The 14,624-nt window shown below is 39.4% G+C and overlaps 1 protein-coding gene across 1 annotated transcript in view; it reads left to right on the forward strand.

The window, feature by feature from the left end:
• The first annotated feature begins 8,767 nt into the window (after window positions 1–8,767).
• Window positions 8,768–14,624, forward strand: part of EPHX4 (epoxide hydrolase 4) — a 33,355-nt gene continuing 27,498 nt past the window's right edge. Inside the window, exons 1-2 of the mRNA XM_045801355.2 lie at window positions 8,768–9,121; window positions 11,363–11,448. Coding sequence (XP_045657311.1) covers window positions 8,891–9,121; window positions 11,363–11,448 — 317 coding nt within the window. The 5' untranslated portion in view covers window positions 8,768–8,890. The remainder of the gene's footprint in view (window positions 9,122–11,362; window positions 11,449–14,624) is intronic.

The raw sequence follows: 14,624 nt of genomic DNA on the forward strand, positions 1-14,624 counted from the left end.
GTATTGGTAATAAGGCATTTCACTTAAGAGGAAATTCATATAGCTAATACGCATGAAAACATATTTAATCTTATGTGACAAATGAAAATTTGAGACCATAGAAATACCAATTTTTACCCAATGAATTAGCAGAAATGATGTCTCTAGCATTATCCAATGTTGGAGAGGATCAATGGGAACTCATGCTGCTATGGGGTAGTGTAAATAGTTATTCAACCAGTTTATAACCAACAATAGAATGCACTTGTTTTTTAAGCACCCATGGAGCATTCACCAAGACACCATATCCTGGGTCATGAAACAAATTTAAAAGAATTAAAATTATATAAAGTATGTTTTTTAACCATAATAGTATTGGATCACAGATCAATAATAGACAATAGGAAAATCACTAAACAAAATTAATACACTTACAAATAATTGATGGATCAAAGAGGAACTCTTTTAGAAAATTAAAGAAATGAATGACTTTCAACATACAACATACTGAAATGTGTGGAATGCTGTTAAAAGAGTACTGGAAGAGAAACTTAGAAGTGTCAAGTGCTTGCATTAGAAACAAGGAAAAGTCAAATCAATAATCTTAGTTCCTAACTCAACAATCTAAAAACAGCACATCCAAAACAGGACCAGAGCAGAGATTAATCAAACTGAAAAAGAGAAAATGAAACAAAAAGCTGGTGGTTGAGGGAGGAAAAAGTAGTCTATTGAGGTTTTAAGTAATTTCTACACTCAACGTGGGGCTTGAACTCATGACCCTGAGGTCAAGAGTCACACGCTCTTCTGACCGAGCCAGCCAAGCACCCCCAAAAAGTAAAGTTTTTAATAGCAAGACTAACGAAAAGGCACAAATCACCAAAAATAGGATTGAAATAGTGAATATCATTATAGATCTTACAACCATTAGAAAGACAAAAAGGAATACTATAACTTCACATTCATAAATTTGAATGAGTGGACCAATGGCTCAAAAACCACAAACTACCAAAACTCAATATGAAATAATCTGAACACTCTGTATCACTAAAAAATTATAATTCACAATTTAGAATCTCCTGAAAAAGAAATCCAAGCCCATATGATTTTGCTGGAGGATTATACCAAACATTTAAGGATTAATACTAATTTAAAACAGCCTCTTCCAGAAAATCTATTTCAGAAAACAAGTCTTCCAGAAATTGGTCTGTTATGTAATTTTTGTCAACAGGACATTTTTTTTTTTAAGATTTTATTTTTAGGTAGCCTCTATACCCAATGTGAGGATTGAATTTACAACCTCAAGATTAAGCGTCACGTGCCCTACTGACTGAGCTGGCCAGGCACCTCACACCAGGAAAAATTTTTTCAATAGGAAGAAAGAACACTTCCCAACTAATTTTATAAGGCCAGTATTACCCTGATAAGGAGAACCAAAGACAATACAAAAAGAAAAAAGCTGTAGGCCATTACCTCTAATGAACTTAGACACAAAAATTTTCAACAATATAGTAGCAAACTAAATCCCACAATGTATGAAAATAACTATATACTGTGACTAAGTGATTTATTCCAGGCATGCAAAGCTGTTTCAACATTTGAAAATTAATCAGTGTAATTCAAATTCCAACTCACATTCATAATAATAAAAAAAAAAACTCAGGAAGTTTTTCAGGGAAATTACTTCAATTTGATATGGAACAGCTATAAAAAATCTGCAGCTAATGTTACACTTTTTTTTTTTTAAGATTTTATTTGTTAGGGAGAGGGAACATGCGCACAAGCAGGGGGAGGGGTAAGGGGAGAAGAGGACTCCCTGCTGAGCAGAGAGCCCAACACGGGCCTTGGTCCCAGGACCCTGGGATCATGACCTGAGCCAAAGGCAGATACCGCGTAACTGACTGAGCCACCCAGGCACCTGCTAATGTTATACTCATGGTGAAAGAGTTGTTGCTTTCCCCCTACATTTGGGAACGTGGCAAGGATATCCACTCTCACCATTCTTATGCAACATAATACCAGAAATTCCACCCAATATGCCTGGGTGGCTCACTTGGTGAAGGGTCTGTCTTCTGCTCGGGTCGTGGTCTTGGGGTCCTGGGATCAAGGGACCCACATTGGGGTCCCTGCTCAGCGAGGAGTATGCTTGTCCCTCTCTCTCTGCTTCTCCCCTCCACTCTTGCTCTCAATCTCTCTCTAATAAATAAAACCTTAAAAAAATTAAAATTAAAAAAATAAAAACAAAGCCATATGACCCAGTACTTGCACTATTGGACATTTATCCCAGATAAATGAAAACTTATAGTAACACAAAAACTTGTACACAAATGTTCATAACAGCTTTATTTGTAGCAGCCAAAAGCTGGAAACAACCTAGATGTCATTCAATAGGTGAACGGTTAACAAACTGTAGCATATACATAATTCGAAACATTGATCAGCAAAAAGGAATGAACTGTTGATACTTGCAAAACCTTGAATTTCTAGGGGATTATGCTGTGTGAGAAAACTAATCCCAAAAGTTTACCTACTTCATGGTTTCGATCATATAACACTTTTGAAATGAGAAAATTTTGGAAATGGAGAACAAATTAATGGTACCAGGGGTGAGGGACAAGGTGTGAGTGTGGTTATAAATGGACAACAAAAGACATCCTTGTGGTCATGAAACTATTCTGTATGCTTGACTTTGGTGGTGGGCACACAAAGCTATATATATAACGAAATTATAAAGAGCAAAGTACGCTGTTTAAAGTGTACACAGTTTCTCTATTTCTCATGCCTGCACATCAATTTCCAATCATCTCATTTAAAATTTCAATTTAAAAAGGTGAATACTCAAAATTTTGTTTAAAATGTACAGAATTTATTACGGTAATCATTTTACAATATATACACATATATCAAATCATTATGTCATACACAAACTAATAAAATGGTATATGTCAATTATATCTCAATTTTTAAAAATTAGGCAATTCAGGCTTCCACTTGGGATTTAGAAAGCTGGAAAAGCATTTCTCCTACCATTACATCAAACTCAAAAGCCAGAAAATCTTTAAATTCACAACATTTCTTAAATTAATCTGAGGGCTGAGATTGCAGGATAACCAATAGCCTGAAATCCAAGAAAAGATGAATACATCAAAGGAAAACAGGACATAAGCACTGGCTTACCTGAAGCAGATGTCACCAAATGCTATATAATCTGGTAACAAAAACAAACAAGCAAACAAAATCATTTAAAAGTAACAAATTACTAAAGGTTGGGTGTGGGCTAGTTGAGAATATAGAACCCCTGACAGCACAAGAGAAATGTGCAATAACTTGCAGCTTCTTCTTCTCTGCAGACCTCATCAGTACTTACGAAAAGGATTTGGGGTCAGGATGAGGTTCTGAGAAAGCTATCCTCCTCATGCAGGCCTGGAAGAGAACAGCACCAGATGTGGGAAAAACACAATGGCTTTTCCAGATCCTCCTTCTCTGTCTTCCTTAAGGAGTATAAGCCTTAAGCTTCTGGTTGAAGAACAGCAAACCCTGTCACCTATATAGGGCACTGATGAAGACCTATTGTACCTGGGGGTGGGGGGATGAAAACAGAAATAAACCCTCTAATCTAAGACAGGGGCAGGAAATACATCATGGGTCCAGACCATTAAAGAGCCCCTGTCACTGGGGACAGGAAAGGATCATTGAGAAGATACCACCCCGATATCCAAGTTACCCTGATATCCTGATATCCATAGTGCCTGCCTACGAGGCTGAATTAGGACATCAGAGAATGCCCCTCTATCCCCTGCCCTTCCTACCACCAGGGTAATAAGCATTCAGTACCGAAAGCAGTCTACTGCAATCAGAAAAGCAAAAGCATGGAGAGAGACCATCTCTGTATTACTTATCACTAAGCATAAATAAAGACTTAAAGATGAGCGTGTCAGCAGACCTATTTTACAAAAAAGAAGGAATATGACACCAGACAGAAACTTATATCTATATAATGAATGAAGAACACTGAGAATGGCGTAACTCGAGGTAATTATAAAATTCATTTTATCTTATTTATAAATGCCCCAAAATATAATGGTCTAAAGCAAAAATAGTAGCATTGATAGATCCAAAAGAAAGAAAGAAAGAAAGAGAGAAAAAGAATGAGAAAGAGAAAGGAAGGAAAGAAGAAAGAAAGAAAAGAAAAGAAAGAAAGAAAGAAAGAAAGAAAGAAAGAAAGAAAGAAAGAAAGAAAAAGAAAAAAGAAAGAAAAATCCATCATTACAGATAGATTTTAACATTCTTCTCTCAGCAATTGATAGGACAAGTAGACAGAAAATCAGTAAGGATCCTAACAGTCCTGAACAGCATCGCCAACCGATTTACCTAATTAAAATTTTACCACACTCCAGGTAACAACTTTTTCAAATGCAGTTGGAACATTCACCAAAATAGACCATATTCAGAGACATAAAGCAAACCTTGACAAATTTAAAAGAACAGGTAGTTTTGAAGGTAAACTCTTGGAACATACCATATTTAAACTAGAAATTAACAACAAAAAGATACCTGCAAAATCATCCTAAATATTTGGAAATTAAGCCATAAATTCAATGACTTAACCGAATGCATAAAATTCTTAAGAGACACAAACTGGCAAAGAAAAAACAGATCACCTGAATAGTTCCATAACTTTTAAATAGATTGCATTACATTTTATTTTATCTTATTTTAAAGATTTTATTTATTTGTCACAGAGAGAGAAAAGAGAACTCACAAGCAGGGAAGGGGAGTGGCAGGCAGAAGGAGAAGCAGGCTCCCCACTGAGCAAGGAGCCTGACATGGGACTCGATCCCAGGATCCTGGGATCATGACCTGAGCCAAAGGCAGATGCTTAACCGGCTGAGCCACCCAGGCGTCCCTGATTGAGTTATATTTTAAAACCTTAAAAAAAAAAAAAAAACTAAAAAAACAACTTGAGACCTAGTTGGGGTTTTTTTTGGAAAATTCTACCAAACATTTAAGGAAGAAATAATATCAATTTTATATAAATTCTTCCAGAATATATAAAAAGATAGATAAGAAATATAGATTCAAAAATCATCAACAAAATATTAACAAGTTGATTTCAGTGATATTTAAGAAAATATAGTACTTCATGACCAAGTAGGGTTTAACCTGGGATTGAAAGGTTGGTTCAACATTCAAAAATTTTTATATGTGGAGACTCTTAGCTATAGGAAACAAACTGAGGGTTGCTGGAGGGGAGGTTGGTGGGGGGATGGGGTAACTGGGTAATGGGCATTAAGGAGGGCATGTGATGTGATGAGCACTGGGTGTTATATGCAACTGATGATTCACTAAATTCTACCTCTAAACTAATAATACACTATATGTTAATTAAATTGAATTTAAATAAAAAATTTAAAAATTTTATATGTAATTATATTAAAAGATTAAAGAGGAAAAACTATGATATCTCAAGAGAAGCAAATGCCATTTGACAAAATTCAACCCCCATTTATGGAAAAAAAAAAAACCTCTCAGAAACTAGAAATAGGAAAGAACTTCCTCAACATGGTAAGTGGTATCTTTAGCTAACATTATGCTTAATAGTAAAAGACTGAATGCTTTCCCCTAAAGATCAGGAATAAGGTAAAGATGTCCATTCTCACTACTCCTATCCATCACTGTACTGGAGGTCTTAGCCAGTGCAATATGGTGAGAAAAAGAAATAAAAGGCAAATATGTACAAAGGAAGAAATAAAACTGTCTCTATTTACAGATGACACGGTTATCCATATAAAAAATCCCAAATACTCTTTCAAAAAGCTACTAGAACTTATAAGTGAGTTTATCAAGGTCTCAGAATCTATGACAAAAAAACAAAAATCATGTTTCTTTATACTAGTAATAAGCAGCTGGAAATTGAAAAAAGTAGTATTTACAATAATATATAAAAAAAGAAATACTTAGATCTAAATATTACAAAATATATGCAATATTTGTATGTTTCAAACAATGAAAAAAATCAAAGAAGAACTAAATAAATGGAGTGATACATCATGTTCACGGATTGAACATAATACTGTTAAAATATCAGTTTTCTCCAAAATGATTAATTTTTGCCTAAAATGACAAACTAATACTAAAATTTTTTTGAAAAGGTAAGTAAGTAGAATAGCCAAAACAATTTTTATAACGAAGAAAGTTTAAGGACTCATACTACCTGACTTCTAGACCTACTATACTACTTCCAAAAGTCATGAAAAGTGTGGTAGCAAAGAAAATATAGCCATACAGATCAATTAAACAGACTAGAGGCTTAGAAATAGTCCCACGTGTCAAGTGATTTTCAACAAAGGTACAAAGGCAATTCAACGAGAAAGAACATTCTTTTCAACAAATAGTACCAAAACAATTATGCAAAACATAAATGTCAATCCATACTTTGTACCCTATACAAAAATTAACTCAAAATGGATCATAGACTTGGTTCCTCAAAAAATTAAAAATAGAATTATCATATGATCCAGTAATTCCACTACTGGATATTTACCCAAAGAATACAAAAACACTAATTCAAAAAGATATATGCACCCCTACAATAGCCAAATTATGGAAACAGCCCAAATGTCCATCCATAGATGAATGGATAAAGATGTGATACAGACACACACCCAGACACACAGACACATGCACACACTAGAATATTACTCAGCCATAAAAAAGAACAAAATCTTATGATTTACAACATGGATGGATCTAGAGGGTATAATGTTAAGCAAAATAAGTTAGTCAGAGAAAGACAGATACCATATGATTCCACTCACATGTGGAATTTAAGAAACAAAACAAATGAACAAAAAGAGAGGTACACCAGAAAAGGAGACCCTTAGCTATACAGAACAAACTGATGGCTACCAGAGAGGAGGTGGGTGGGGGGATGGGTGAAATAGGTGATGGGGATTAAGAGTACACCTGTTGTGACAAGCACCGAGTAATGTATAGAATTGTTGAATCATTATATTGTACCCCTGAAACGAATATAAAACTGTATGTTAACTACACTGGAATTAAAATTTAAACAATAATAAAATAAGACTTGGGGAAAGTTGAAGAAAAATGGTTCATAGACCTAAATATAAAGAATAAAAACATAAAACTTCTAGAAGAAAACATAAGGGAAAGAAATACTGCTGACCTTGAGTTATGCAAAGGCTTCTTACATTAAAGGCCAAAAATACCATCCATAAAAGAAAAAAGTGATACATTGGATGGCATCAAAATTAAGAAACTTTGGGGGACAGCTGGCTGGTTCGGTGGGTAGAGCATGTGACTCTTGATCTTGGGGTTGTGAGTTCAAACCCCACATTGGGCGTGGAGCCTACTTAAAAAGAATAAATAAATAAATAAATAAATAAATAAATAAATAAATAAATAAATAAATACTTTTTAAAAAAAAGATGAAGAAATTCTGCTCTTCAAAATCTCTAAGAATGAAAAGACACAGTCTGGGAAAATATTGCAAATCTCATGATGATAAAGGATTTGTATCCAAAATATATAGAGAACTCTTGAATTCAATAGTAGGAAAACAAACAACACAATTTTAAAAAAATGTGTAAAGGATTTTAACAGACACTTTATCAAAGAGGAATATATTTGAGTGGCATGCAAGTACATAAAGATGCCCACACATTATTAGTCACTAGAGAAATGTAAATTAAAATCTCAATGAGATACTACACACCTCCTAGAATTGCCAAAATTAAGATTTTTTTGACAATACCAAGTTCTTGCAAAAATATAACCTAACCATAACTCTCATACACAGATGGTATGAATTAGAAATTGTACAGCCACTTTGGAAGCCATTTTGGCAGTTTCTCATAAAGTTAAATTCACACTTAACCATCTGACCCAGCAATCCCACTTCTAAGTACTTACCCAGGTGAAAAGAAAACTTAGGTTCACACAAAAACTTCACACGAGTGTTTGTAGTGGCTTTATTCATAACCATAAAACTGGAAAAAACTCAAATGTCCTTTAACTGGGGAATGGATAAACAATATGACACATCCATTCAATGAAACACAAGCAATAAAAAAGAAACAATATATGTAACAGCATAGTTGGATCTCAGATGCATTATGCTAAATGCAAGAAGCCAAAAATAAAAGGTTACATATTTTATGATTCCATTTATGTAGGAGTCTTGCAAAGGAAAAACTTACAGGGGTACAAAACAGACCAGGGCTTTCCAGAGGCTTGCCTTAGGAACCAGAAAGGCCTGGCTGGGCTGATAACCACTCTGAACCTTTCTGGAGAGTATCAACACCTTCAGGAAATGTTAGGAATGAATAAAGTAATCATATCTGTCATATCGTATGAAAATCGTTTACTGCCTCTCTTCCCCGTGCCCCATAATTCTATGATCCAGAAAAAGGCCGCATGAAATTCCACCAGTTAACTGGGCAACGAGAGGACTTGAACACTGGTCCAAGTAAGAGCGGCGCTTCCTTCTGCGGTTCCCAGGATGATTTGGGAAAGTCTCCCCTTCACCTTCCCCACAGTTTAGCAATTTAGAACTGGGATCTCACTCTGCGGAGGAAGGCCGGTGCCCAGCCTCGCCCAGCGCGGGGCGGAACCCGCAGCGCAGGGGGTCTGCCCCGCGGCGCTCCCGGGCCTGGCGCAGCGGCCCCGGAGCGCGCACCGTGAGTGCGGGAGCCCGCGGCTGGGCCACGGGACGCCGGCCCAGCGCAGCCGCCCCGGGGGCCCGCGGGGAGGCGCGCGCGGAGCCGGCTCCCGCCGAGCGGCTGGCGGGCCTGGCGCGCCGCCGCGCCGGCTGTCTCGCTCCGGAGCCCGAGTGAGCGCCGCTGCTCCCGCGTCCCCGAAGGGCAGCGGGCCCCGCCGCCGGCCCCGCCTGATGGCGAGGCTGCGGGATTGCCTGCTCCGTCTGACCGTCACGATCCGGTCCCTGCTCTTCTGGTCCCTGGTCTACTGCTACTGCGGGCTCTGCGCCTCCATCTACCTGCTCAAACTTTTGTGGAGCATCGGCAAGGGACCCGCGCAGACCTTCCGGAGGGTCGCCCGGGAACATCCTCCCGCGTGTTTGAACGACCCCTCCTTGGGTACCCACTGCTACGTGCGGATCAAGGTGAAGGCCGGCGCGGGCCCGGCGGTATCGGGAGGGAACGTGACGGGCGTGAGAGCCGAGCGCGCTGGGCTGCTCCCTCCATGACGCCCAGCGTCCCCTAGTGTTCCTGGGGCTCGCAAGAGCGCGCGGCGGGCGCAGGGAAGATGCCAGGGGGAGGAGAGGCAAGGGGGCGAGGTGTGGCGGGAGCGGGGTCGGGACCGTGTGTGTGTGTGTGTGTGTGTGTGTGTGTGTGTGTGTGTGAGAGAGAGAGAGAGAGAGACAGAGACACAGAGACAGAGAGACTGAGAGAGACAGAGAGAATGAGACTAGGTTGGGAGGAGGTTCTCTCATCAGGGTCCTATATATATTACTGCCCCCCCTGCTCCACCGCAACAACCCAGAATAATTCTGCTCTCTGTAAGGGGAAGCTGGCTCCTGTCACCTTTTTGCCCTTTAGAGCTCAGATCAGCTGTAGGGAATTGTTCCTGCTCCTGCCCTACTGTCTCATGAGGCTGTCCTTGCCCAAATTTTAGAGATTGAAAGAGTAAACAGAGTAAGTCATTGGAAATAGGACTTTATTCAGAGTAGCAGAATGGAGCATTCACAGATGACCTAACCAGCATGAAACAATAAATAAATGGTGTATGTTTGTGAGCAAGGCAGCAGACTTACGGAGTCAGAGAACAAAGGAATGGAATAAAAAGTAAATGTCAACCATGCATTCAGACTGGAACTGTTCATGCTTGTCCCAAGCCTCCTGGCAGCCCACGATATTCCATTTCCTGAGGCTCCAGGTGGTGAAGGGATATGGCCCTTCAGCATGCACCCTGCAGTCTGACTCACAGGCCTTTTGAAAGTAGCCTCACATGAGGGGATATTTATGTCACCAAGTGCAGGATTCCTGTGAGGAGCCAGATTGTCCAGCTGCTAGAGTTCAAAAGACCAAGGGCACATTTTTCTTACCCTTTTTCAGCCTGGGGTTGGTATGAAATGAATTGATATTTGTAAAAAACAAACGAACAAAAACCCCAAATAAAAACTTATAACAGTGTGTCGTATGTAGTAAGTGCAATAAAATATTTATTCACTGAATCTAATCAAGTGGCCAAGACTCATCACCAATAAAAGAAGTTATTGAACTTCTAGAAAGGCATTCTGCAGCTGAGGACAAAGTCAGATTTGTTATCTTGGTCCCACCTGAGGAGGAAAAGCAGCAAAAAAGAGTCATCTGGAATTCCTCATAATGCTTTTCCTCTCAGTCTGGCCACCTAAAGAGTTTCCCCAGAGACAGAAGCAAGGAGTGGAAGGAACATTGTTCTGTAAGGTAGGACAAAATGCGGTTCTGGTCACAGCCCTGCTCTCAACCACCTTTATGACCCATGTTAATATCTTTGGACTTTAGTTTCCAAATCTGTAGAAATGATGGGGTTGAATTAGATGACCTTTTAAGATTTTTTAACATCTGGAAACCCTCTTGCTTGGGTTACCTGATATAAAACTAAGTCTCTGTGCTCATCTTTTGGTTCTTGGTTTCTTTTTTCACTTCTTCTTGAATTTTTGTTTTCCTTTCTTGCTTTTTTTCTCCATTTTCTTCTTTTCAGTTCGCCTTGTATTTGCTGTATTCCTGTCTCACCCCATGCCTTTTCTTTTCCTTGGGCAGTCTTGTCTCCTACATGCAGAGAGAAGTCTTGAGCACTCACAGAAATCTGCTGTTAGAAATACATTGACATGACATGAGGAGCAGGAAGCAAGGGGAGCTGTACATGCAACTCAACTTAAAATAATAATGTGGGAAGGAGAGAACTAAAAATAAGGAAAGGAGGTGTGAATTATATAACTGATGGCACAGCTCTTGACGGGCAAGCTGAGAAAAGTACATGACTAGGAGGTAAACATGGCAGGAATATAAATTCAGATCAGAATTATTTACATGTCCTGTGGAATTTGAATGAGATGAAATGTGACACATCAGTAAGATGAAAGTCACAAATTGTGACATTGTTCCAGAAGCGTGTAATATATAAATTGACCTTGTAAGTAGAACAAGAAGGGAAGGTACCATAAAGAGAATGTCAACAAATCTAATTTACTCTATTAATAAATCATGGAGTCTTTTCTTTTTGAAATTTAATAATACTTATTCTATTTCCTGATATTAAAAATAACACAAGTGAGTTTTTTCTTTAATGAAATGGAAATACTAAATGCACTTCTTTTGGCAGAATACCACTAAAATTCCATGCCCTCTATTTTGTACTGCAGGATTCGGGGTTAAGATTTCATTATGTTGCTGCTGGTGAAAGAGGCAAACCACTTATGCTGCTGCTTCATGGATTTCCAGAATTCTGGTAAACTTACCAACCAACTTTTTATTTTGCATTAAGGATTTGGCTTATCACAGTGTCATTTTCTTGTTATGACTTTTAATCGACCTTACTTTATGGTCTTTTACCCAGTTATTCTTCCTGAATGCTCCTGAATCACAGGGATGGTTTTCCTTCTATTCTAAAGAAATGTACATGGTACCAGCCTAATTTTCTTCCTTCCTTCCTTCTTTCCTTCCTTCCTTCCTTTCTTCCTTTCTTCCTCCCTCCCTCCCTTTCCGTCCTCCCTTCCCTTCCTTCCTTTTCTTCCCTTCCTTCCTTCCTTCTTTCCTTCCTTCCTTCTCTCTCTCTCTTTCTTTCTTTTTTTGTGAAAAATTAAGAGAAGTATTGTTTAGTGTTTCAAATTTCTGAACTAGCTATAATATCTGCTGTGACCAATGTGCCACATTGGGCAGGGAAAGGAGATTGAAAAGCAACCAAAGGTATAGAGTGCCTATTATCTGGATGGTCTGGGAGAAGCCTCAGGTGAGGGGAAGGTGGAGAAAGAAGAGGACTCTTGGAAACTGAAGGTGAACTATTCCTATGCATGTAGCAACAGGCTCATATGGATGCAGGATAAATTAAGGAGCTAAATATTTCTCATTAGGAAGAAACCTATAACCAAAAATATACAGCTGCTAGTTACCTAGGAGAAAATGTTCTGTTCTCCTCTGAACCTCACAGAGCCAAATAAGTACAGATGAAAACAACATATGATTAAACTTTTAAGAAATGAATATCTTTCTAAAAAGATGCTACATAGAGTGGTGAAAAGAAAACCAGGCTTTTGATAACACAGGGCTATGATCTTGAGACAGTTCACGAACTAAATGCAAAGAAATGGATGAAAATAACCATATCCTCTGAGCTGACTGAAAGGCAGAATATGTGGTGTCTTTGGAAAGGTCTGGGATGATGCCCCGTCCCCAAATCTCTCCCTTATTAGCACTCTTAGCACGTGGAATTTCACCATTACGTATTCTGTACCTCCTTCACAGTTTTAAAGATCTTGTGTTATCCAAAGTCCTGATTTAAAATGCATCTAGCTCTCAAAGAGATCTGACCGTAATACACTTCAGTCACTACGTTATCAGTGGAGGAGACTTCGTTAGTAAGTACACTGAGAGTGCCAGCGCCTGAGGAAGTACTAGGTGTTGAAGGAAAGAATGGAGTGTGGCAAAACCCCACGTACCTCTTCATTTTTCCAGAGCAAAAAGTCTGTAGATGCCTTTTTCTGAGATTTTTTCCCCTCGTGAAGATTTTTCTCCCCTCTGTATTCGCCTACATGAATAAACATAAGTCGTTTTCATGTTAAACTTTTATCTGTTCTTCCATCTGGAGACAACTTAATTAGATGGTAAACAGCCCAGTGCAATTGAAGCACATGTATGTCGGCTCGTTCAGTGGAGCCCTTGCCGTGATTGGCTCACAATAAAATGTAAGTCTGGAGCATGAGTCAGATCTGCATAAAGTAACATAGGCGGTGAATTCGGGCTTAATCCCTTACTCTGCAGGATCCTGCACAATCATCTGCAGTAATCTTGCAGAGTTGTTGTGAAGATAAAGAGAGTCAAAATATGCAGAAGGCCTCTCACATAGCCCCGGTGAATACTCAGTACGTGTTCCTTTTCTTCCTTCGCTCCCCTGCACTCGGCGTGGAGAGCCACGCGCCGGCGCTAGCATCCGCCGTGCATTTATTAATGACGTCCCTTTCCCTGATGAAGTATTAACTAAAGTGCACTGAGATCATACCTCTTTGAGAGCTGGTTGCATTTTAAATCGGGACTTTGGATGTTACAAAATCTTTAAAGCTCTGAAGGAGGTGAGGAATATGTAAGAGTGTTATTCCAGCGTGAAGAGTGAGAGTAATGAAGACATTTGGAGACAGGCCATTGTCCCTGACCTGTAAAAAAATAGTTTCCTGACCACTGCTGCCGCCGCTGCCGCCGAGGGTAGTTATAGTTAACCATTTACTGAGCATTGACTGCGTGCCAGGCACTCTTCTGAGGGTTGTACTTCCATCTCATTTAAACCTCACAGCTACCCTTCTGAAATTGGCAGGGTCAGAAAATAAGGCACACCCCGTTTTTGAGCTTCAGAGCTGACCTCTCATGCTTGTCCTCAGTACATAGGAATGGTGATCATCTGATATCATGCAGTGCTTTCCACCCTTCAAATTTCACACCTTAGAGAAACATTCAAGAAGGTGTTAAAAGTTAGCTAACCACGCAAGAACACCTCACTCTAACATTTTGGATCATCATTCTAAATAAAATTCATGATCTGTTGGGCGGTGGTTGATATTTAACTCTTTAAAAATATTTTATTTATGTATTTGAGAGAGAGAGAGCACAAGCAGGAGAGGCAGAGGCAGAGGGAGAAGCAGGGAGCCCGACGCAGGGCTCGATCCCCGCACCCTGAGATCATGACCTGAGCCAAAGGTAGCCGCTTAACCATCTGAGCCACCCAGGCGCCCCAATATTTAACTCTTTAGAAAGAAAAGATCTAAATGCTATTCTGTCTCTTCACTTCACACCATGTCCATGCTCTTTTCTCTCCTGGAACTTCACTTCTTTACATGTGGAACAGTCTACCAGGAAGATAAACATAAACCTACAACCACTTCAGCCACTTGGTAATTGTTTCGAAGGAACAGCAAATAGCAGTGATGCCCTTTTGATAGAGGACCGTTGATGCTCTCTGTCATTTTTAAGAATGATACCTTTGTACATTTTTCATAGCATTGTCCCGTTATTTACTCTTCATAAGAGCCCTTTTGCAAAATAGAAAAGCCTGGTGATTCTTATACATGTCCTCTAATCTCCAGTGGACAGGACAGCCTGGGACAGGCCCAGCACTGGTTCCTGGTCATCAGCCCCATTTGCTCTGGCAAAGTCAATTCTTGGATGTGTTACTCCAGGAACACCCTTGCTATGACTCAAAAAACCAACAGTGAACCCCTCATAGTTCAGTTATTCAAACAGCCTATTGAATTCACTAAGCTTTGCTGGCCCTTAATCTGAAAGCTACCCAGTAGTTTAGGGAAAGTCCGGAAGCAACTACATGGAGACTGCTGATAATCAGAAACTTCTGTTTGACTATGTCATACCCTGAAAAGAGACCCTTGTGTTGAGCCTTTGTCTTTCCTTCCACTCAGACTG

This window comes from Ursus americanus, chromosome 12 (assembly GCF_024610735.1).
Source record: "Ursus americanus isolate L20-20 chromosome 12, mUrsAme1.1.p, whole genome shotgun sequence".
In the NCBI taxonomy this organism is placed as follows: domain Eukaryota; kingdom Metazoa; phylum Chordata; class Mammalia; order Carnivora; family Ursidae; genus Ursus; species Ursus americanus.